The sequence below is a fragment of the Ilyonectria robusta genome, assembly GCF_021365365.1.
Source record: "Ilyonectria robusta strain PMI_751 chromosome Unknown BGZ61scaffold_5, whole genome shotgun sequence".
Lineage (NCBI taxonomy): Eukaryota > Fungi > Ascomycota > Sordariomycetes > Hypocreales > Nectriaceae > Ilyonectria > Ilyonectria robusta.
This window is the reverse complement of record NW_025764439.1, coordinates 2,247,560-2,270,075: the sequence shown is the minus strand read 5'-3', so window position 1 is coordinate 2,270,075 and position 22,516 is coordinate 2,247,560. Positions and strand designations below refer to the sequence as shown.

The 22,516-nt window shown below is 52.0% G+C and overlaps 8 protein-coding genes across 8 annotated transcripts; 5 read left to right on the top strand and 3 right to left on the bottom strand.

Annotated features, from left to right (window-relative positions):
* The first annotated feature begins 213 nt into the window (after positions 1-213).
* On the top strand, positions 214-1,477 carry BGZ61DRAFT_447181 (uncharacterized protein). The gene has a single exon (XM_046245302.1). The coding sequence runs from the start codon at positions 348-350 to the stop codon at positions 1,449-1,451; it is 1,104 nt and encodes a 367-aa protein (XP_046107968.1). The 5' UTR covers positions 214-347; the 3' UTR covers positions 1,452-1,477.
* Positions 1,478-1,510: 33 nt separating this feature from the next.
* BGZ61DRAFT_586389 (uncharacterized protein) lies at positions 1,511-3,583 on the bottom strand. The gene is made up of 3 exons (XM_046256444.1): positions 2,888-3,583; positions 2,068-2,813; positions 1,511-1,965 (listed from the first exon to the last, which is right to left on the bottom strand). The coding sequence occupies exons 1-3, from the start codon at positions 3,364-3,366 to the stop codon at positions 1,643-1,645; spliced, it is 1,548 nt and encodes a 515-aa protein (XP_046107967.1). The 5' UTR covers positions 3,367-3,583; the 3' UTR covers positions 1,511-1,642.
* Positions 3,584-6,060: 2,477 nt separating this feature from the next.
* Positions 6,061-7,160, bottom strand: BGZ61DRAFT_492094 (uncharacterized protein; the record flags this gene model as incomplete). The annotated part of the gene is made up of 2 exons (XM_046250501.1): positions 6,061-6,937; positions 6,991-7,160. 2 exons carry the CDS (start codon positions 7,158-7,160, stop codon positions 6,061-6,063), a joined length of 1,047 nt encoding a protein of 348 aa, XP_046107966.1.
* Positions 7,161-8,520: 1,360 nt separating this feature from the next.
* Positions 8,521-9,567, top strand: BGZ61DRAFT_415830 (uncharacterized protein; the record flags this gene model as incomplete). The annotated part of the gene is made up of 2 exons (XM_046243366.1): positions 8,521-9,239; positions 9,322-9,567. Exons 1-2 carry the CDS (start codon positions 8,577-8,579, stop codon positions 9,565-9,567), a joined length of 909 nt encoding a protein of 302 aa, XP_046107965.1. The 5' UTR covers positions 8,521-8,576.
* A 594-nt stretch (positions 9,568-10,161) lies between these two features.
* Positions 10,162-11,099, top strand: BGZ61DRAFT_515866 (uncharacterized protein; the record flags this gene model as incomplete). The annotated part of the gene is made up of 2 exons (XM_046252264.1): positions 10,162-10,436; positions 10,487-11,099. 2 exons carry the CDS (start codon positions 10,162-10,164, stop codon positions 11,097-11,099), a joined length of 888 nt encoding a protein of 295 aa, XP_046107964.1.
* A 77-nt stretch (positions 11,100-11,176) lies between these two features.
* On the bottom strand, positions 11,177-14,815 carry BGZ61DRAFT_492090 (uncharacterized protein; the record flags this gene model as incomplete). Its single annotated transcript, XM_046250500.1, has 4 exons — positions 11,177-11,809; positions 11,868-12,192; positions 12,348-14,373; positions 14,755-14,815. The coding sequence occupies 4 exons, from the start codon at positions 14,813-14,815 to the stop codon at positions 11,177-11,179; spliced, it is 3,045 nt and encodes a 1,014-aa protein (XP_046107963.1).
* A 161-nt stretch (positions 14,816-14,976) lies between these two features.
* On the top strand, positions 14,977-17,921 carry BGZ61DRAFT_530059 (uncharacterized protein; the record flags this gene model as incomplete). The annotated part of the gene is made up of 3 exons (XM_046253503.1): positions 14,977-15,262; positions 15,353-16,184; positions 16,268-17,921. 3 exons carry the CDS (start codon positions 14,977-14,979, stop codon positions 17,919-17,921), a joined length of 2,772 nt encoding a protein of 923 aa, XP_046107962.1.
* Positions 17,922-20,337: 2,416 nt separating this feature from the next.
* On the top strand, positions 20,338-21,033 carry BGZ61DRAFT_530058 (uncharacterized protein; the record flags this gene model as incomplete). Its single annotated transcript, XM_046253502.1, has 1 exon — positions 20,338-21,033. The coding sequence occupies one exon, from the start codon at positions 20,338-20,340 to the stop codon at positions 21,031-21,033; it is 696 nt and encodes a 231-aa protein (XP_046107961.1).
* Positions 21,034-22,516: the final 1,483 nt, after the last annotated feature.

Here is a 22,516-nt window from a genome sequence, read left to right as displayed (position 1 = left end):
GAATCTTGGGGTCCAGACGCTACAAGCTGGACACGGCACGCGTGACAAACCATCTTCTCTCCAATCGGATGAGCCATGAGAGTCACTTGGTCACGAAGCATCGCCCTCGGTTCGCCTGAGTGGATCATAGTCCCGAGCAGAGTGCCACGACCCCGCAAGTGAGGCATGTGAAAGGTCTTTGTTAGTCTTTGCTAGGAGAGCTGGACTGAAGTCTGTCTGTATTCGACTGAGGGGTGATATGAAGCGGGGCCGTCGCTGTCTTTTCTCAGGAGCTTCACTGGCCACGAACCTTCAGACCACAGCTTCTCTAGAATCTTTTGCGAAATCACCACGCCTCGGACTCGACAATGAGCAACAGAAACAAACCCGGCCGAAAGCCATTCGGTAAAGGGAAGACCCTGTTCGGAAACAAGGGCCCTGGAGGTGACGATGACGAAGACTTCGACAACGACAGCGACAATAATGATGACGACGACCGATCGACCACTAAGAAGCCCGTAAGGAGAAGGGACAAGACGACGGGGAAGCTGGATCAAAACCCCGGCGGTCCCGACGACGACCTGGAGTCCGTTAATGATGACGACGACGACGATACAGGCGGCAGAACCTCGAAAGATCCCAAGCTGCGCCGGAGCGGCAAGGTCAAGCCCTCGGACATTGAAGCCATCAACGATGAAGACCCGGTCGACAGTAACGATGAGGAGGAGGGCATCTCGGACAATCCCGAGAAGGCGGCTGAACAAATCCAGAAGAGCTTCGCGGCCGTCGGCCTCCGTCCGCCAGCAAAGCTGCGGTTCAAAAAGACCAATGTCTCGCCCAGTGGAGAAATCATCGGCGAGCCCGTTGAGGAGGAGGTGAACGCCGAGTTCATAGGGCAGGTCGCAGAGGCCATCGATGAGGTCGACGTGAAAATCCAGAGTATGCTCAACAAAGTCGGGTCCGGCGCCGACCCGGCGCGTCGCCGCAACGCCATCTTCCTGAACGACGAAAAGGCCATCAAGGAGTTCGGTGAGGCGGCCGCGACGGTCCAGAATAACGCCTCACTGAAGACAGTCCTCAAGAATGCCGGCATGAAGGTGGGCGGCATCACCGTCAGCGTCCTCGCCGTCATTGGCGGCATCGCCCTCATCACCGCGGGCAGCTTCTTAACCATCGTTTCCCAGGCAGGGGGGCCCGCCAAGATCGCCGCGGCCATTTCCGCGCAAGTCGTCAAGGGAGCCGAGACTTTGAACAACAAAATCGACCGGAAGCTAGATGCAGCTGCCTTGAAGAAGGCCAACGCCGTGCAGCTGATGCGGCTGCTGGGCACCAACGAGAAGGACGCCGCCGAAAAGGGCACCATAGACCAGACTTCGGTGGCTACGTTTAATCGGTTCAAGTTGATGGCTGCAGCCAACATGAAGGAGAACGAGGCTGATGACAAAGATGAGGTCGGAGGCGAGGAAGCATAAAGACAGATAGAGGCCGCAATATGAGTCCTTGACACGAAAAACTCCAACCGTTCTCTAGTAGAAATATATCTTGCTTGTACTCGGAAATGGCTCTCGAAACAAAAAGCACAGTGACCAGTTGAATCGTTATCCTTGTAAAAGGAAAAAACACGAAAGCTACCATCGTGAAACTCTACGACTCGACTGACTTCTTACAGAATAGCAACATAGGACCCAGCCAACACGACAAACTTGCTCTCTTGCTCCCACGTATACAAGATGCTCTGGACCTTGTTCTCATCACACTCTGCTGTCAGACCCAGGCGGACGTTGGAGTGGGGACCGACGTCAATATGTGAGAAGGCGCAGAACAGCTTACTGGGCCGCCTACGCATGGGGCTGCTGTAGTGACTGGTACACCGGGCGACGAGCGTCAGGTTCGGATCGAAAGGATGGGAGAAGGTACCGGACCGGATGGTCCAGTCGTCCGGTTCGTGCGCGATCCAAGAGGCTGCAATCTGGTAGACGATGGAGTCTGGTGGAAATCAGTTTAGTTGGTGCGTGTTCCGCAGAGAGAGAGAGAGAGAGAGAGAGAGAGAGAGAGAGGGAGAGAGAGAGCAAGTAATGAGAGACTTACCGGACCAGGTGCTGATATCCAGGGTAAAGCCATTCCTGTCAATGGCCGAGGCCTTCACATCGATGCGGATGTTCCTCCCCTTAACACTGTCAAACCCGCTGATAAAGGCAACCACATTAGGCGGCTTATTGAACGGCCTCGAAAAGTTCTCGCGATACGAACGCGCGCTCCCACCGGGCAAGTGATGCCAATTGACGAGGCCGGTCCTGATTCTCTGATCTGCCTCGTCAAACGAGAGCACGTCGCAAGTCGCATCGATCAGGTGAGCATCGGCATCTGTTCTTATCTTGAGTGAGTACCCGGACCCCCGCTGCCAGTCCACGATTTCTGAATAGACACGGAAGTTGCCGTTGGTGCCCAGATCGACCTTGTTGAGGCCGGTCACGAAGTTTGCCGTCTGCGCTGTGCTGATGAAGCGTTTCCCATTGGCCGTGCCGCTCCATCCCGACTGGAAGCCGGGGAGTTGCGTGGCGATGCAGGTGACGAGGCTGGATTGCGGCACTGGGGGGTAGAGGGAGCGAACGAGGGCGAGGGCCTCACTGTCGATGGCACGACCTCCCTGGAGGAGATCGATACCCTTCATGCCCAGCGCAGCGGGAACCTCGTAGTGCATGATGGACTGGGTGTCCCGCAGCAGACTGCATCCTTTTGCAGATCCGAGCATCTGGGCGTAGTAGGGGCCACACAACTTCTCGAGTTCGCCCGGCTTGCATTGAATGGGCCCCTGGCTCAGGAGGGCGTGCGGTCTGATGAGCGGCCAAGTTAGTTTTCGGGACGAGGAAGCGCCCAGAACGACTCTCAGAACGGAGATTTGACTCACAGGCCCAGGGCATGGCCAAACAGATGATAAGCCAGTCGCCTAACGTAGGCGGGCGAGTACACGGCCTTGCTACCCTTCCACCCCCCAAAGTTGAAGTTCATCGACGGCTTCGACTGCTCGTACATAGCCGCCCGAGCTCCGACGCAGCTCCAGCTTGGCACGTCGTTCCGGAATGACATGCGAATGTCCGATGTCTCGTTCGCAGAGACCCATTGGACCTCGAGCGGTTCGCCGAGGCCGTTTGTCCACTCGGTAACGGCCGATCTGATGATGTCAGTCACCCAACCCGGGACTTTCTCGTTTGACAGCATCGTGAGGCGGAGCCGGGAGCCGCTCGGCCATGGTGCGACGGCGTCGATGCTGTCGCCAAATCCTCCAAAGCCGTTCTTCACATCCTGGGGGTTGCCGGGTGCGCAGAACATGGCTGGCGCCTTGTGCGTATGTCCCATAGTGGCGATGGTGGTGGTGGTGGTGGACATGGTCGGCGAGGGTCTGATCAATGGCGCACGAAGCAGACGTAGACTTTTGGGAATAAATCTTCGGTCCTCTGGAAGCAAGTACTGACGAGATCCCGATCTGAGAAGAGGTCAAGGTAGCCAGCTGTTTGCGTGTCACTCTAGCTGGGCTGACGGGACCGCCTTGACGTCCCTTTCTCCGAACCCCGATTCAGAAGTTCAGCTGGCAACTAGAGTTTCAATAAGTCCGAATGAAGCTCAATAAAAACATGCGGGGAGCGAGTTCCAGTCACTATCAACTCCTATCAGCCCCACGAGATCTTTACGTGCAGGGGGTTGCTTAGCTTGGCCCACGCCATCCACACGAAAGCCAATAGTCGAGTGCGAACTACTTGGCTTCACACAGTGGCCGAATGAGGAAATATAGGTGCCCACTGACTTAACTCAAACAGGTGTCCGCTACCCTGCAGGCAAGGGGTCGTGGTGTCTCGATTACCACCACGAGCGGGGGATACCATCACAAAAAGACGAACGTCCTTTGCGGGACTTCTTGTCATGTGCTATAGCCTGTATCCACCAACAGATACTCCTCAGGAAGGCCCAGAATCTTCAGCTGGTCTCTCATACTCGTAGATTTGCTAGCAGCCGGCCCCTCCTTCTGCATCAAGTTCTAGTAGATCCTGGCCTGCCTCATTTCCTTCGTCATCCCACGTCCTCTAGTCATATGTGTGTAGACCATGCCGAGGGCGACGCAATTGACACGAATGTTCTCGCGGCCGTGACGTGCGGCCGTGGCTCTGGTCATTTGGATAATGGCGCCCTTAGTAGTAGGGTAAAGCAGGCTTGGATTACCGCTGAGCACTACGGAGGCCATCAAATGTCAGTGTTACGTATTTCTTCCCTCACAACTTATCTTTCCCGTCCCGAGGGGCCAGATAAGCTACATTTACAGAGGGATGGGTGGGATCAGAGGCAACATGCGGCCACTAACAGACGACATATTGACAATAGATCCGCAGCCCTACTTCCTCATTTCGAGTATGGCGTAACAACTCATCAGGACCATACTAGTACCACTAATACATAAATCACTATCCCAGGCATCCATATCGCACCCCCCACCCCTACTACATCAAACCATCAGCAAGTAAACTCAGAGTAATAGTAAATAAAGACATATACTCTCCAGAATAACTAGGAAGAAAAGGCAACTCTTTCTCAAATACTAACAGGATACTAACAGTTACCAATATTAACCAGTATATACATAGCACCGTCCAACTCAACAATCATAGCTACAGCATTCTTATATAATTCATCGTCAGTTACATCTACTTAAAATACTTCGGAGGTGCCACCCTCTTCGTCAATCATCCGCTTGGTATCTTTGGTCCAATCTATGTTGAAGTCAACCAGGGCTACTTTTGCTCCTTGGTGGGCCAGGAGAACGGCGGCAGCACGGCTGTTGCCAAACTCGCCAATTGCATTGAGTTGGTCAGGAAAAAGCAAGCTCGAGAAAGCAATGGGCCAAGGCTGGATTCAAACTCACCGTTCATATGAGAACCGGCACCTGTCAAGATAACCACGTCGCTGGCAACATCTGAGGCGCATTGCTATTATTACGCTTAGCGCCATTATGAAAAGATCTCCAGGCTTCAGAGGCAAAGGCCTGGACTGAAGAGAGGGCATCCATGGCGGCTATTGCACTCCTTAATAGCTACCACACATTCGTCGCGTCGGAGTTACAACCGCCAACTCGGCGCCTCGGTACCCCGATGAACCGGGCCAATGAGGTCGAAAGTAAGGGCGAATCGAGGGGCAGGCCCTCCGATGTGACTGGCAACGTCGTTCCGTGAGCGTAGGTAGCCCCTGCCGGTGGACTAAATGCCGTTGATGGATGGGGGATTCAAACTGGTTACCTTAAAGAGGGGGTCCTCCAAATCACGCTCAAAGACGGATGAAGAAGGAGAATAGTATTCTACTCTGCAAGCATCAATAACTCCTCACAATATTATAAATCAATCTTTCCACCACGTCGAGTCAGTCCGCAAGGTATTCAACCACCACCCTTCTCCCAATCAATCAACTTTAGGCTCTATCCACACGTGATGATTACTGACTTATGCAAAAGGAGCTCGAGGGACGAAGCCACGTTACTATACCCCAAGCTCGTTTCACCAATGGCACCGTTAAAGTCTCGGGCCTGCTAAAAGGTTTTTTTTGGACGACTTCTTTGTCCCTGTTGATATAGTCCAGAAAAGCGACGCGCCAGGGCTCTTGAGGGGGCAAGGAAGACAAGACATATCCCTCCTATCGACACCATCTTCATCTCACACACGCACTCCGACCACTTCGGAGACTCAGCAGCTTAAAACATCAAGTATGGAAATTGGAGAGTGAGAGTTTACAACGCATGGTTGTATCTTCAGCCGTTGAATTCATGTTACCACAGGTCATCTACGGCTCAACACTATTTTCCACGGTGCAGAAGGTTGAACCGACCTGGATTAGAACTCATGCACGAAAAAAAAAAAAGAAATACATTTCAAAAGCAAAACACTCGCTAAATTATAGGTAGTCATACAAATCCGTATCCAATACACTCTCAAAACCCAATAAATAGATCCTCAAAAGTGCAGATTCTTCAACATTTCCACCTCTTGCCGCCCCCCTCTCAACACTGGTAATAGTAATAAATAAAATCTCACGAGAAACAGCTCAGATAACGGTATCCTGGTTCTTGCGCCAGTCAAGAGTCGTCTTGTATGTCTTCTCACCACGGCTAACTGCACGGCTGGCCACCAAGCCGGCAATCGTCCCGTCGAATGCGGGCCTGAGCGTCTTGGAGTCGATGTCGAAGCAGCCAGCCTGCACACTTTCGCTGCACAAGTCGTACAGTTTCTTCTCGCCCATATCGCAAAAGAGCCCTTCGCTAGTGTTGGCAAGGTCGGGCCCGACCGACGTGGCAGACTCGCAGAGAAAGCGGGCGGAGAGGCCGTCAACGTCCCCGACGATGAGCTGCGACTCCATGGCCTCGTTTCGACGGCTATGTTGGCGCTTTAATTGGCCAGGGGCGCCTGTGAGGTGGCGTCTCTTCCTACGCGTCCAGTAGTTGATGTAGCTGGGGTCTTCCTCACTCCTCACGCCAAAGGAGACGTTGTCGCACTTGGACTTGGGATCGCGTTGCTCAGGAGGCGCATTAGGGTCGACCTCGCTCGTGGAGAAGGCGGGCCAGCGGACCTGGAATCCTGTGCTCGGCTGGTCGCCGTTCTTGTCGATCCAGAAACACTTGGGCTGGTCTTCCGGGGGCCTGTTCCACTGGTCCTCATTGGAGTTGTAGTACATGCCGCTGTAGTACCAGCTCGCGCCGCAGTGGTAGCCCATGTCTCCTTGGACGGCATAGTGGTTGCCGCCTCTGTCCTCACTCCAGGAGGTGGTGACCCAGGCGATGCAGATGGCATTGTCATTGGCCGAGAAGAGGGTGTAGACGCCCTGGTTCTCGTGGTTGACGTGAACCTCGCCGAGATTTCCGTCGTTCACGTCGCCTGAGTCGGCTGCCATCCCCACGAATTCTCCGTTCTGATTCCAGACACGGCTGGAAGAAATAAGCCAAGTGAAAGAATGATAAAAGGGATTGTAGTTACTTACACATCAGGAAGATTACCTCCCGCTTCGGAGAGACCGTTAGTGCCATCAAGGCCAACAGCGATCTTGAAGGTCGATCCTTCACCGGGCTCCTCGACGAAATTGTCAATGCCGAACTGGATAATGCCGAGAAGGCCGGAGACGACACCAATAACTTCAATGACGCCAGCCATGATTATGGATGGGCTGAATTAACTGAAGGTGAAAGGTAACGAGTAGAATAACAGTTGAAGTGAGTAAAGAGTAGTGAGGATGATAATGAGTGGAACCCAAGACTTCCTTGAGGGTAACAAGCGAAAGGAAGATTGGCCGGGGTGCTTTTCTGGGGTGATGAGAATGCTGAGTAGAATTAAGCGAGAACTGACGGCGAAAGATGTCAATTTAAGTCTCCAGTCGCCGAACATGACAGACCAAGACACGAAAGGCTGGCCAGACGCCGACAGAGCAGTTGATAGCCGTGCCAGCTCATCGCTCGCAAGCGAAAACCAAAGTGCATAACGGCGGCGTGAGCCTTACGTGTGGAGACGAGCTCCGCGTAAATTTAAAGTGCCCATTTAGAGTGGCCCGTTGGACTCATTACCGCGCTGCGGCTGGATTATCGGTTTCAGGCGTCTCGGCCCTGCGACCTCGTGGCCGCAGACGCGCTTCTACCGTACCTTATCTTTGGATGAACCAGGGTAAGAGATCAGTACAAAGTCGCCGTGCTTACGGCGGGAGGCTTTGCACAGAAATTGGGTTCGGATTGCGGCTGTGGATATTTGGCGAGGATGTTACGCCATTTCCTTTGCTAAGCTCGTTCTGTATTTCTTCGTGTCCTTGTCTTGACTCACATTGATGACCCGTCCTGTCTTTCCCCAATCTATGTATCGTCGTTCAACACCACGATCGTGAAAAAAGGGGAAGATGGAAGTTCTTCAGCCTGATCTTTTCACCGCAAGCACTGTTTCGAAAGTCGGTGAGATCGTGGGAAAGGACACCAGGCTAGACTGAAGGTCTCGTCCCGGCCGGGGAGTTGGCGACCAACTTGGGGCTTTGGCAAGCCGGCCGGGCTCCTGCTGACTCGGCCTGATGCTGAATTGATCGTCCTGTGTGGTTAGCCTGACCCGTGGACTTGGCTCTGGCGGTAAGGAAGCCTTGTCTATTCGTACGTGATAAGGCACTCGATAAATGTGTACCAATTGTGCGGTAGAGCCCCGCCAAACAAAGATTAAATAAAGCCCCTGTCAGATTCAAATAAGCTTGGCGGAACGCGCCGCCATCATTCGCTCTGTCCGACGCATCTAAGCGCTCGGTTTCAGGCGCTCCACGTCGTGGTGGAGAGTCATTGGCTGACCCCCTGTCCCGTCTGTCGCATGAGACGTTTGGTCGGCTGTGCTCGCGGTTATTTGGTTATTTACAGGCCACGGGCATGCGGTTGGTACTGCGAGGTTATCTGTCTCTGCTCCCATTTTAGGCTTGGCCGCTAATATAACCGTCTCAAATTCCGCCATGCGCGTGGCCTTGTTTTCAGTTTTCTGACCATACTGTCTTTCCCTTTACCGCCTGTATTTCACCCCCATCTTACCTCACCAGAGGAACAGAACTTCATCATGCCTCAGCCCAAAACCCTCACTATTCCCTTCATCTTGTCTTCGTTGGTATTTCTGTCGCATGCCCAGGACCTGGAGGAAACCATCGTCGGCTGCGAGGCGGTCGGCTGTCCCATGGACAACTTCGAGCCTCACTGCACCCTGACCAACATCACCTTCGAGAACATCGGGCTCGCCCGCATCCCGGATGTACCAGATTCTCTCGACAACTTCTCTATTGTCAAGGGTGTCAACATTTCTGGCGCTGGCGCCAATGACTTCACCTCTGTCTATTACCTAGGCACTCCAGAGGACGTGTCGCTGGATGACGTCCATGGTTGTGCCGTCATCTTCCATGACCCGCCTCAAGACAGGTTCGAGCAGGGTGGATCGCATACCTGCTCTGAGGTCATCAGCCAGAGCTGCATCGACGCCATTCAAGACCGTGCTGTCAAGGTCGCCGAGGGAAACTTTGACGATCTGTGCAAGGCGGTCAAGGAAGATCTGGAAGACAACGATATTTCCGAGTGCGAGAACCTCACCGGTGGAGGCAAGGGCATCGGTCAAATCTCTTCCAGAGCCCTCTCCAGCCTCGAAAACATCAACGGCTCTCGCAACTCTACCAGCGACTGTTGGCCCATACTGCCTAAGTCGGCCAACCTGGCACAGCTTTTCACCGAAGTCGTTGAATTCGACGTAAGTCATCACCGCTGCTTCCCTCTCTTGAAATGCATCGAACACTAACTCTTCTTCTTCTTTGCAATAGGGAGGACTTAATGCATCTACTGCCTACCCCGAGCTGAACAGGATTACCCCGCTGCTAACACTCTTCATCAAGAGCGACGGTAGCGGCAACGTCGTGGACGAGACGGTCTCGCGACTGACCTGCATCGCAATCAACACCACTCAGACCGTGGGCGAAGAAGGCAGCGATAACGTCGCATCGCTGTTAAGCGTCAATACATTTGTTGTTGGCAGTGCATTCGCTTCATTCGTATTTATGCTACTGTAGACAGGATGCACATCAGTAATCAGTACTGGAAATAGGGTTCGGGTTGCAGTGGGACTTAGCTGTATTATAATTTACTCTCGAATAACTAATCGAGATTCCTGATATTGACACCCGGGGATGATTATCTGCAAACTCTGTGTTAACCACCAGCTATGCCTTTCACATAAAGCGCTGATATCGATGTCTTTCGCCGGGTTTTCTACCACAATACTACCAATAGTAATACCCAGTAAGGGTTAGTCCACATTACTTCTCAACAAAACCCTAGAATACCCTCAGAATAGAGTCAAATTGGATGTAACACTAATTACCCACCCCGAACATGAAATTTGACAGTTCAACCTCTATACAGCGAAATATTAATACTTAGTAAAAGTCAGCACTTTAATAAAGAGCTGAAGGGCGGTGTTTTTCAGCCTGCAGGCCAAGCGACAGATACACCAATTACAGACTCCTCAGCGCGCCGAGTTATTCCGGATACCCTGAATTGACACTTCGTTTCCTGATTCCTTCCCCGCACCTGATGGATGCCTAATCAATGCTATTAAATATAGAGATATATCCAAATCGCAAAAGGCAGACAAGACAGAATCTATGGCCAACCGCGAGTTTTTCTTCTTCTACCCACCGACGTGGGACTTCCCACCGGGCGGTCCGATCAAGCTAGGCAACATCATCACATCGGTCAAGAGGCCGCAACGGCCCCTCTCGCACTCTCCGCCGCTGGAGGACTCCGACATCTTCAAGACGGAGAAGAGGAGCGTCCAGTACACCAAGGAGAAACTGCGGCGCGGAAAATTCTCCATCTTGACTAAGTTCTTCAGCGTTCTTGGTTTCAGCGTCGATGTCAGCGCTGAAGTTGATAACAGGTAGGCGACCGTGCTGTTACTAGCATGCTATATCTTATTCAGGGTGACAGTAAAGAGGAGACATTCAACTTCAAAACCCTTGAGACCACCCAATTCATACTAGCACCATCCTATATCCAGACATGCATCGAAGCCGACAACGTCCGCCACTTCCTACAACTTTCTCGGTACCGCAAGCCCGTCTACATCATCACCGGTCTCAAAGTCGTCATCGGTGCCGAAGCTAATACGCTCAAGTCTCGCACCGTGGGCGGCACTCTTGCCGTCGAAGTCGACAGCACCGTCTGGAGCGGCGGCACTGTCCCCCTCGACCGCGGTCCCGGGGTGGAGGGCAAGGTGGGCAACGAGTCAAGAACGAAATGGGAGGGTAGCAGCGACTTTGTTTTTGCATTTCGCGTCATCAAAGTTTTCGTGGGCAAGGCGACAGGTCAGGCGGTAAGTGAGGAGGATTACCGCAAGGGAGCCATGCTTGGCAGTGAGAGGGAGAAAGTGAAGGGTCCAGAATTGTCTGTCCTCAAGGTTGAAGAGGCGGATGCGGAAGCTGAAGGATTTGACGCGGAGGAGCTGATGGATGATGAGGATGTGGTGGTCTGCGCCATTCCAAGGGATCAAGACTCCGACGATTGCCACGCAAGCAGAAGAACGGATTCCGTTGCTTCGTAAGTTGGGATAGTGGCAAAAAGGTTTCGGTATCTGAGGTCGTGGCATTACACTGAAATATATATATCCAAACACGCTCGCTATGTTTTCAATGCCTTCAAAATCTCATGATTGACCCCCTCCAGCTTCCCGCCAAACATATTATGGTCATTCAAACTCAGCTCAACGTAGAAGTGCCTGTCCTTGGGCGCATAATTCGGCCCCCGCTCCGCACATCTCCTCAGCAAGGCCTCCATCTTCTCCTTTCGCTTCAACGCCAGCGCCGTGCTCTCCGGTAGATGCAGCCGTGCATACTGCAGAAGAAACGCTGCGATACCCGCCATAATGGGTGTCGCATACGACGTACCGGAACGGGACTCGACGCATTTCTGGTTCGACTTGTCGCGGCAGAGCAGTATCGGCCACGCCGACTGGATCGACTCGCCGACCGTCGCAATGTTAACGGTGTTGAGCTCAGCCGTCGGACTGAAGTCAGATGCCCTCCCGTATGTATTGGTTGAATGCACGCAGATGACCTGTGAGCTGCTGGCAGGATATGCCCGGCCTAGTCGGCCGCCGCTGTTGGCAGCAGCGGCGAACATAAGGACTTTCTTGCTGTATGCTTCGTCTATGGCGGTTTGGAGGGCGTCGTGGCCGTCAAAGTCGGAAGACGGCCACCCAAACGACATGGAGATGATGTCTACATCCCATTTGTCGACCGCGTGGTTGATCGCCTGCGTGCATCAGCACCAGCACGTTGGGGAAGAAAGCAAACTCAGTCCAGCTACTTACATTCACTACGATCTTCGCGTCTGGTCTCGCATTTTCCTCGTCCGTGATTTTGATGACGTAGAGCATCGCATCTGGAGCATAGTCGAGAATCAGACTCGCAGCGAAGGTGCCATGTCCATTTCTATCCGGGACGTTCTTCTGGGACTCGTTGCAACAATTGAGCTTTCCTCCGAGGTTGTCCTCGCGAGCTTCGAAGGAGTAGTGATCTCTGTCGATGCCTGTGTCGAGAATCGCAATTTTTACTGGTTTTGAGGGAGTGTTCCGAAGGTGATTGGTGATGAATTTCTGGTAGACCTTTTCGTATTCGGATTTCCATGTCAAGTAACTATCAGTTCAATAGAATCGAGAGTCAGCGGGTAGAGTTCAGCCATTAAACAACATTCGAAATCCAAGTCACGACAAGAAGCCCGTAAGACTGCGAGCTCGGAGACTCACTCGTCGATAGAATCCCCCCGGTCGCAAATTTCATCGTCAAAGAACCAGGATACCTTGTATCCAACATCGGAATTTAACATGGAATCCAGATCCGGTGTCGGATATGAGAAGAGAGAATTGAACTGTGAAAATTGATGCATATGTTTCCAGAGATCGGGCGAAATCGGACAGACTCCGACTTGGTTTGGCAGCATCATAGACGCGGGTGATGGGGTGCGTGTCGGTGTGATAACCGGGGGCAACGAACCGCCTTGGCCGTCCAGCTCCTGGCTGGTCATGACCTGACCCCAGTTTCCAAAATCCAGATTCCTGGCATATTTGTCGACGCCGTCCAGAGGGATCTGGCTGAAGCCGTGGGTCAGGTGAAGCTCCAGTAGCCGAACAACCTCTTGATATATCCGCGACCTGAGCGTTCCACTGTCGAGCGCCTGGCCTTCTTCGTCCTCCCACAATGCGACATCTAAGCAGTTGTCAATGGCCGTCAGGAGAGGAGAGTCTTCGGGGATCTGGGATCGCCATCCCTCCTCCTCGAATTCCTCATCGCCATTGAACACTTGGTCCACGTCGATGAGGGGAATGCGGCCGCTGGGATCCTCAATCAGTGGGATATCATGCATCTCGGCCAATCTTTTGAATGGTTTGACGAAATACACTTCCATCAGGATCACGGCCAGGGCAACCACTGCCGGGCAGCGATGCCCTGAATCTAGCTCGTCCGATACCTCATCGTCGCCTTCCCCACTGTCCACTACGAGTTGAAAATCGGGGGTCGCTCCGGCAGGACTGCCCTTGGGCAGCTGGGTTTGGATAAATGGTCGCAAGGGAGTCTGGCACGAGGTTGTCTGGAAGAACTTGATGTCTGCTGATCCCCACCCTGGCAGGAGCCAGGAAGTGCCGTTCAGGTGGAGAACCGTGTAGCCGATGATGAGCGAAAGGATTCGCTTCGTCTTCTCCGTGAAGAACTCGTGTCGCCCTTCGAAACATTGAGAGAGAGAGATTGATTTGGCGGTCTTGTCGATCCGAGAGTTGCTCTTCTCAAATCCCATCTCGAAGAGTTGCCCACTGGTGAGCTTCAACACAAGGCGTTGCAAGGCCTTCGCTTTCGTCTTGGCAATGGGTTTGCATAGCCTGTCCACCTTTGCGTGTCCGTCGATGGCGCTGCTACTACGAGGTGGCACCACCTCACCTGGAAGACTGAAGCAGACGCCTCTCTCTTTGGCGATCCGGATGCGGACCTCGTGCCAATCCCGCTCCATGGAGAGAAACATGTCGAAATCAAGCTCCCCGGCTGCCTCATCACCACGAGATTTTCGAACCCGATTTCGAAGGGACTTGACGGGCGGTTTCATGTCGATTTTCTTCTCGGGCTTTCGGTACGTGCCCAATTCGAGTTTTGCCCCAAACTCATGTTGGCTAGGACAGGAGCATCCCTTGCAGTCCAACAATGCATCAAAGATGGACTGAGCCGCCTTCCAGACGGCATATGATGGTTCACCAAAGTCCGGGGACGCAAATTTGCCGACGGATTTATTGGAAGAAGACTGCTCGGGCTGTTGCTTGTCGAAGTCGTCCGCACAGCTTTCTAGCCTTTTGTCCACCTCGCCTCGCTGCTCCTCGGATGTCCCAGGCATCAACCATCGGTTGATGAATTCGAGTTTCGTCTCGTCATGCTGTTTTCGTACTTCGCTCCAATGAAGGTTGAGTGCTCCGAGACGAAACTCCAACGTGACGGTGTATGGCGGCAGCTCCTGGAGATTGCTCTTGGGGACTAAAGAGTCGAGGTGGCCCAGAGTTTGATTGACCAGTTCACCGTTGAGTCGAGATGAGGACTGCCGTGCGCGCCTTGCGTGGTCTCGCAGTCTAATGCAGTGGAATCCCAGGTGGCTGTAGAAGACCCTGATCTCTTCGTTGACATTGTTGATTCGAGCCATTTCCGCCATCTGCAGGACGGTTTCGGACGTTTTCAAGAGCAAGTCGTCATTCCCGCCCCCGTCTTCGGGAGCAGAGGATATGACCATCCCGCCAGCCTTCGACTGTGTCACGACGATAGGTTCTAGTATCCGCTCTGCGACTAGCCAGAGGAGTTGGTTATGTTATAGCGAATCTGGTCGCTGCTATCTTTGTCGCGTGGTCATTGATGACGAGCTGAGCGCGTGGGCAGATGGAGAACACCAGGTGCGGCTGAGACGGGGCGGGGCATCGGCGCTGGAAGGGTCTTGATAACAGATGGACTACATGTGCTACCATGTACAGAATATAGATCAATATTTGATCAGAGAGAATTCCGAGCCAAAATTCGGGATGAATTTTCACCGGATGTCACAGCTTGGGTGATTTTCCTAATATTCACAATTCACTTTCTGGTGCATTCTGGCGTGTCTTCTACAGTGGCTTCTGGGCAGGCCAGCTATAGCAAACACTCCTTCTGTTAGTATCGCCTTATTGAACCGACCAACCACAGAAGCCTCAAGGCCTAGCTGAGTGGATTCCTGCGTTGATGCCTGGCCGTCCATGGCACCATCGACAGCTTCCTCAGCCCTGAGGCATCGCGGCCGAATCGCCCAATTCCCTATGACGACAAGTACCGGGCATGAAGGCTCCTGAGCCGTCGTATCGAGTATAACTCATATTCTAATACCCATCCTACTGTCCCAGATCCGGCGGTCTCATCATCATGACGGACGCAGACGAGACTTCAGAGCCAAAGGTGCCGACCGTTGCCGCCTCCGCCAACGAGTGCCTGGAATCCTTCCAACAATGCCTCCTCCGGGCGTCCTCTATCCATCCTCGGGAGCTCTCAATGGTAGAAGACCAAGTTGCGAGGTTTTCCACCTGGGCTACGGGAATCGGGGTCTTTGCCCCTGAGCGAGCATCCATGGATCACCGCCTCCGATACGCTCCAGAAGTGCAGGGTGTCGTGGCCGGTCTGCTGGAGTCTCTGAACTACCGCATTCGAACTTGTAGGTCTCAGCCCTTCATGGCACTTCATCATTTTTCTTCACATGGATTCTACTCTCCAATAGTGAACAAGTAAAGCTAAGGACACACAGGCTCGGATGTCCTTTGTGCGCTGGGCAATTCCCCTGCAACAAATGCTCGAAGTGTCATAAACGAACGCGTGGAACGCTCCTTTGTAGACATCGCGACTGAGATCAGTCGCCTCAACAAGATTTCGAACACAATTCGCAGCGCCAGAAAAGAAGCCCAAATTATCAAAGCGAGCGATTTTCAGATCATAGACGACGGCAATAACGTGGAGCCACTCCTGCTCGGTCATTTCGAACATTATATTGGCGATCGGTTTCCCAACATCAGCGAAACTATCCAAACGAGACTTGCTCGCGCGATGCTGCTTCGAAGGAAACGAATTCTGCACAGGAGAAGTCGTCAAGGCATCACCGCTATCCGACCGCAGAAAGCAGTCCCCACGGCCTCGATCACATTGCCAGCTGCTCAGCCAACAGTACCCTCGGCGGAAGGCAATCTGAAACAAGATAACGGCCAGATTGCTGCCGTGGCAGCGACCATAATTGCCCCCTCACATATACAAAGTGCGACAACTTTAGCCCCCAACAAGTTCAAAATAGCGTCTTCAAGCCCATCTATTATTTCGGCAAGCAAGACGGTCGCCTTGGCTAACCACGAGGCCCTCGTTTTCCCACCCGCCCCTAGCCTCGCTGCCAAACGGAAGTACGAAAAGCTCAAGAGTCAACGAGTGGCTGAGTACCGTCATGCGAATGAGCTCAAGGAAGTGAATTCGGACGCGGAGTCAAAACTCAGTGAATTGCTGAAGTCAGACCTCCAAGCAATAGGAGAAATCACCTGTCCTTATTGCCTTTACGCTCTCCCGGCCCAAGAAATGTTCGATGAGCGAAAGTGGCAGTAAGTACTCATCTGCCCCTCAACAAGAAATCGTTATACTGTGATGTTCTTGTGATCCTAGGATCTACTAACCAGCCTTCCAGGAATCACCTCAAGAATGACCTGGACCCTTACGTGTGCCTCTTTGAGGACTGCGACCAACCGGACCTGATCTATAACCACAGCGATGAATGGCTCAACCATTTGCACCAGCATGCCAAGGTCTGGCGCTGCTCCTCTCACCGCGAGTTGGGTCCTTTCTCTACTCGCGAAGAGTACATCATGCACATGCGAGTAGCCCATAACACCAAACTCAGTGACACTCAACTCCGCTTCTTGGCAAACAGGAACACTCGAAAGACGGGGAAGCTCTTTCCAACGTGTCCCCTGTGCGGCCAAGATGAGACCGAGGTTGATGGCCGTGTGGAGGACCACATCGCTGGACACTTGAGATCCCTGGCCCTCAAGTCACTTCCAAGCTACCAAGAAGAGATAACAGACGATTCTGGAAGTGTATATGATAGTGATAATACTTCACGGCCCCAAAGCAGGAGTACGATTAAGAATCTGATGGACGATGATATGCTGGGATTTGGAGGGGATCGCTTCTGGGACCATTGGAATCCTCAGCCGACCGACACCAAACCCCCAAATTTTCTAGGAGATGCCCACTTTGAGTTAGATTCAAGTCACAAGGATAACTGGATGGTCAGTTGGAATTTTGATGAGCTCGCGTCCCAGAAATCGCTCGGGACTCTTGAGGACGACGATCCGATCCTTAAGCCGATGCTTCAACGAAAGCAAGACAGGGCTAAGGGGATAGATGAGCGGAAAAGGAATAGCTCAGATCTGCCAGCGGATGAGGCGCTCGGGGATGTTCTGGCAGCATCCCAAAATCTCGACGTAAAGAACGATGCCGCGAAGGACGAGGGAGGGAGCGATGACAACCACACCGACGTTCCCTCCCACCCCTTGCCTCAACAAGTCATGCCGACGTCCAAAAAGTACCAGTGTCCCATGTGCTATCTGGATAATAACGCTGTGGGCTTCGGTCGCAAGAGCGACTTTAAGAGACATCTCTACAACTTCCACGGCAGTGATACCACATGGTTGTGCAAGAGTAAGGGCTGCCACCTCTCTTTCACCACTGAGCGTGCATATTCCATTCATGCCAAGGAGATGCATCACATGAACGCTCTGCCGAACAGCACGGCGAAGACAGAGCTTTGCCCTCAGGTTGTCTTTGGTTGCGGGTTCGCCAACTGTAAGGACCGTGTCTTTGAGGCACAAAACAGTAATGAGGCATTAAACAGCCGCGACAAGTACTTCGAGCATATCTGCAAGCACTACGAGGCCGGCTTTATAGTGACTGACTGGGGGTATAAGATTGAGCTGCATAACTTAATGCGCCAGTCCCGGGTCAAGTCTATCTGGAAGACGTGCATCTGGCCCAAGGAGAGGAGGACACAACTTATCTGGTGCCCACGATCATCTGGTGATCTTAAGCGTATGCTCGAGGCCCGACACTTGGGTGACGATATCTCGACTATTGTGCGCTTGGCGTTTATCCTCGGTACCTCTCCCTTCACCAACCCTAATACGCCTCCACCTACCGAAATCGACCTTCAGTTCCCTCTGCCTGTCCGATCCGAGTGCCTTATGCATATTGCCAGTTCTGCTAAGGGATCCGAACCTGAAGCTGAGTCTTCTAGCAGCTCTGTAAATATAAGCACCTCAGGTGCTACTACCTTGAGATAGCAATAGCAACCTGTTTAACTTCCTGCACTCTAAGCCTAAAACATTCAGCAGGATATCTATCTTTCTACTCCTGTATATTACGTTTTAGCTGGGCTAAATCTACTGTTATCATATACCTATAATTACCTCCTTAATCAGGAGAATTCATGTTCAAATTTACTGTATCTTTGCTTTGTATTTTACAGTTACTGAGGCTTAACTTTGAGTTTGTAGCGAGACGGCCAATGTGAGTGGCATTAGAACCTTACTAAACCTTCAAGGTACCTGTCTGTCCTCCTACCGTGCATACGGCAACCTCTCCGCCTTGGCTCAAAACGCTCTGTTCGTTCGGAGGAATGAACTGCACGCATCGCCCAAACTGATCACATTCGCCGTCGTCACGGCCGACAGAGCATGCTGTTCCTGCGTTTCCGAAAAGCGCACTTCCGGCGCCGCTGGCGAAGTCACCGAAGCCGCTATCATCTCGACGGGGGATCGATACTTCCGAAAACGTCAATAATGAGACCTACAGGTGGGGTGTCAGGGACTAAATGCACAATAGGGAGTGAAGAGGGCAGACTCGCTACTAGATAGCAGCTAAAAGATAGTAACGGGGTGGTGACTGTATTGATCTCTGGCCTCTATCATTTCTGTGGGTGAAGACTGCTATTTATGCTTTCCATTTGGTATCCCGACTGCCGCCGAGCCGGAGGCTTGCCGGCGGCCTCGCAGTGTATTCGCTGAGGAAAGGGATGTGAGGCACGCATGAGGGGGAATCTAGCGTTCCGGACCACGCGTTTGCGTTCCAAGCGTGGCGTTGCATTCCGGCACCTGACATGGGGAATGAACCGAGGAGGAGGGTTGTCTTACCGGCACTGGCCTGGCCCATGGCAAAGATGGCGATGGTGACAAGAACAGTGGGGAGCTGCATTTTGATGAATGTAGTTGGTCAATCGGGATGCGTGAACTGGACAAGAAAATAGCGTAGTAATAGAGTGAAGAACGGTTGCGATATTGATCGAGCCTGCGATGTGTGCTTGGTTACTATTTTCGAGACTGTGGTCACTGGTCAGGGACAGGCCAGTCCGTTTTATACTCGCGCCGTATGTCAGGGGCAAACATTGCAAAGGCCAAATATTCTTCATAGTTGATATTTTAGCTGCTCGTGCTGCCCGAAACCAGGGCGCCGCAGGTTTGAGACGCAAGCCAGATTCTAACGTTAAACATCGGCGTCGCCGCAGGGTCAATGCAAGCTGATGCAATTGGAATTTCAGAGCAAGTCACCCCAGCCTGTTTATTTCTTCGCACACCGTAAGCGGGGACGAGCAGGTTGCATTGATGTTGAGGTTGTTCCAGGTTTGAAGTCGAGGCAACTCTGAAACGGACTCCTCATCCTCAGATATGTCCACAATTGTCAGAAAGGTTAGGCCATGTGATACAGCATTCGAATAATAGTCTGTCTGCTATATCTATTGTGATGGGGCCAACGGTCCACCTGGAGTTTAATACGGTACAGGAGGCCTGCGCTAGCTTAGGCAGTCCCTACTTAAGGCGTTGAGTCTACTTAAAAAATAAGACGGCATGCTTTTTCCTTCTTTAAATTAATAAGATACCTTTTGTCTCAGTATGCTCCTTCTACTGCAGCTGTTATAGCAGCTCTTAATGTTTTCTTCTTCTTTTTCCTCTTAGAGATTTAAAAGTAATTAACTAATTGCGTCTATCATCTCGTGCTCCCAGGAGATGAATCTGGTGTCTTTTCTTATCCTTTTTATCCTTCTTGCCCCTACCCTACGGATGGGTGTGGTCTGCACTAACGACCTCGCCCACCAACAAACTATTTGCAAGCATGATGCTAATACTTGTCGGGATCTTTTATTGATACTGATTGATACAAGAAGCAGCACAGGGCGAGAAGATTAATTGATCATAACTAACCTTGCAAAGATTAAAGATTATTTTTTCCTAGCCATTTATTAATTCATTATTACTTAATTTCATCACACCTTTGATTGACTTTTAAAGTCTAACATGAACCCAACTACATACTTAGACGCCGCTGGAGAAGCTCTTGTCGGCCTAACCTGATTTGTATTTGGACGTAAAATCGCGTTTTCGATGTGGTTGGAACTTTGCCAATGTTCAAGTCATCATTAGCGGGTGCGCGCGGCCAACACATATCCCATGCAGGCAGCGAAGGTCACTTTGTTGGTCCGTAAATAGCCAGTCGCCTTGATTGTCAGGCCAGATTTAATCTATCTGACGTTATTACCCCTCTCTCGTATCACTGCGCCACTTCCTTCCTCCACAGTCACAGTTCAAAAAGCGTACAATATCGAGAGGGTCAAGCACAGCCTCCAGGGCGTCATTTACAATCCTGTCCTCAATCCTAAGTCTTTTCTGTTTTCTCCACGTCATTCTCCACAGTACCGCTTCCACTATGTTCTCGCGCGAGGAAACCGCTGCAGTTCGCAAGTATCTCGAAGGCCACGTCATCAAGATTCTCTTGCTCGGCCAACACGGAACTGGCACAGACAGCATCCTGATGCGGCTTATCTGGGATTACACCGAGATACCTACTGTCTTCGACCCAACTACCGAAGAGCCCGTCTACAACAAACAACTGCGCTTTGGCAGAATCCCAGTTTTGTTGGAGTGCCAGACATGTGAATATAGCGGGAATACTGCCATGCCAGCAGGTATGGGTCGCGAATCCGAGGCCCACATGTACGTATTCAGCGTCGGCGATAGAGCAAGCTTCGAGTTGCTCCCCAAGATGCATGCCGAACTCGGCGGCCCTCGCTCAGGCGGCATCCCGCATTGTCTGTTTGTAGTGGCAAACAAAACCGACATACCATTCGAGAGTTGGGAAGTCTCAATGCAGGAGGCTAAAGAGTTCAGTCGCAGCATCGGTGCCGAGTTGCTTGCCATGTCTGCCAAGACAGGCAAGGGCTGTGGCAAGGAAGATGCCAGAATATTAGCAACGCGTGTGCTTCTAAGCAGGATTAAGGGTGAGGAGGAAAATGCAAACGTTCAATCTGCACAGAAGCCTGCAGATTCAGCTGTCAAGAGTCGTGGTGGGGCGCTAGAGAAGATTACACAACTGTTCAAGAGTTTTAGGAAGAGTGGTGATTGAGAATCTTCATAGATGTTCACTACTGGTAAACGACTGGAAATTGATCAACAGCAGAAATTGTTACTCTACAGAAAACAACGAATTTATTCACAAGCATAAACATCTCCTTATACATAATGTAACCATCGCAATCAGGCCGCTAGACTGGCGCCTTCACCGCGTATCTTACACACCCGACATCAATATAGCCTCCAACGCCGCCATTGATACCTGCGAGAGAGGGTTAGTCAGACAACGCCAACGTCAGAATAGAAAATCACAACTCACAATCCTTCCACGCGTCGAATAAGACAGTATATGCCAACAGGGAATCATCACCGAGTGGTTCACCAAGCTTCTGCTCGTCAACATCGGTGACACAGCCGTCGATCCAAGATGCACTGCTGGATATTTTGACTCCAGTACCGGCAATCTCAGACACTGTCTCTTGGCCGGCATACATCATGATCTCGCCGTAGTGATCATAGAAGAGATATGTCGCCGTAGAAATACCGTCCTCAGAAACGTCTTTGTGATCTGGGAAATCGCTCTCGTCGTTGCAGACGGGTTTGTTGACTTGGAGAGGCGCCTTCGTCTTAGTCGGTTCTGCAGCTGTCGCAGTAACGGTAACAGTGTCCGTGTTTACCCACGAAGCGCAGCTCGGGGCCGAGATACAAACAGACTGGCCCAGCGCTCCTATAGCACACTGCTTGATGGTTGTCGTCTCGGCACATGAACTGCCCGAGGGGGTGGAGAAGGTGGCGGTAGTTCCATCTCCAATCGTCAGGGTTGCACCTTTTGTGACGCTCAGAAACTCGGAACTCATCGAGGAAGCGACAGTGGTAGAAGAAGCGGTGGTGCTTGTCGACGAAGCCGTAGTACTGGTTGGTGATAGAGGGAGTTCACATACAGCCCCCTCCTGTCGGCGCTCCTGAGATGACGATGGATTGTATTTGCAGGCCGGCTTGCTGAGGTCGGCAGCGTTCGAAATACCATTTCGGTCCGCGACATAGCCGGGCAAGGGTCCGATAAACTTGCCTCTTGACCATGATTTAGCTATCATGAAGTCCTTGATGCCTTGCGGTGTATTGGTTACTGGCGAGCCATCGGTATTCTTAAGATTTCCCAAGCGCGCCAGCTTTACCAAATAGGCTGCGACGCCTGCCGTCAGTGCAGCAGCTGTAGTGCAGATGTTAGGGATATTGTACAGCAGTAACTTGGTCGGTTGGCCCATTATGGGCTTGGGGAATTACTTACCGTCAGATGTACCCTTGGCTGGTTTATAATAGGTGCGACGGTTGGATTCATCCCAGGCATTCGTGTTGCCCTGAACAGCATCAAATCCTTCTCCTGGCGCGTAGATGTTTGGTAGTCCGGCGTCAAGTTCTGCGTTTCCGTAGGCAACACGGGTCCCATCTGGTTCTCCTGGTAAAATACCTCCAGCAACAAGGAGAGAGGGTAGGTAAGTAGCTGGAGTGCCCGCTTTGCCGTAGGATGCTGGCCA

Excerpts from the sequence above, each read along its gene's own strand:
- BGZ61DRAFT_447181 (XM_046245302.1), top strand. The coding sequence starts at position 348 with ATGAGCAACAGAAACAAACCCGGCCGAAAGCCATTCGGTAAAGGGAAG.
- BGZ61DRAFT_586389 (XM_046256444.1), bottom strand. The coding sequence starts at position 3,366 with ATGTCCACCACCACCACCACCATCGCCACTATGGGACATACGCACAAG. Across the intron at positions 2,814-2,887 it reads TTTGGCCATGCCCTGGGCCT|ACCGCACGCCCTCCTGAGCC; the intron begins GTGAGTCAAATC and ends GCCGCTCATCAG. Across the intron at positions 1,966-2,067 it reads GGATATCAGCACCTGGTCCG|ACTCCATCGTCTACCAGATT; the intron begins GTAAGTCTCTCA and ends GATTTCCACCAG.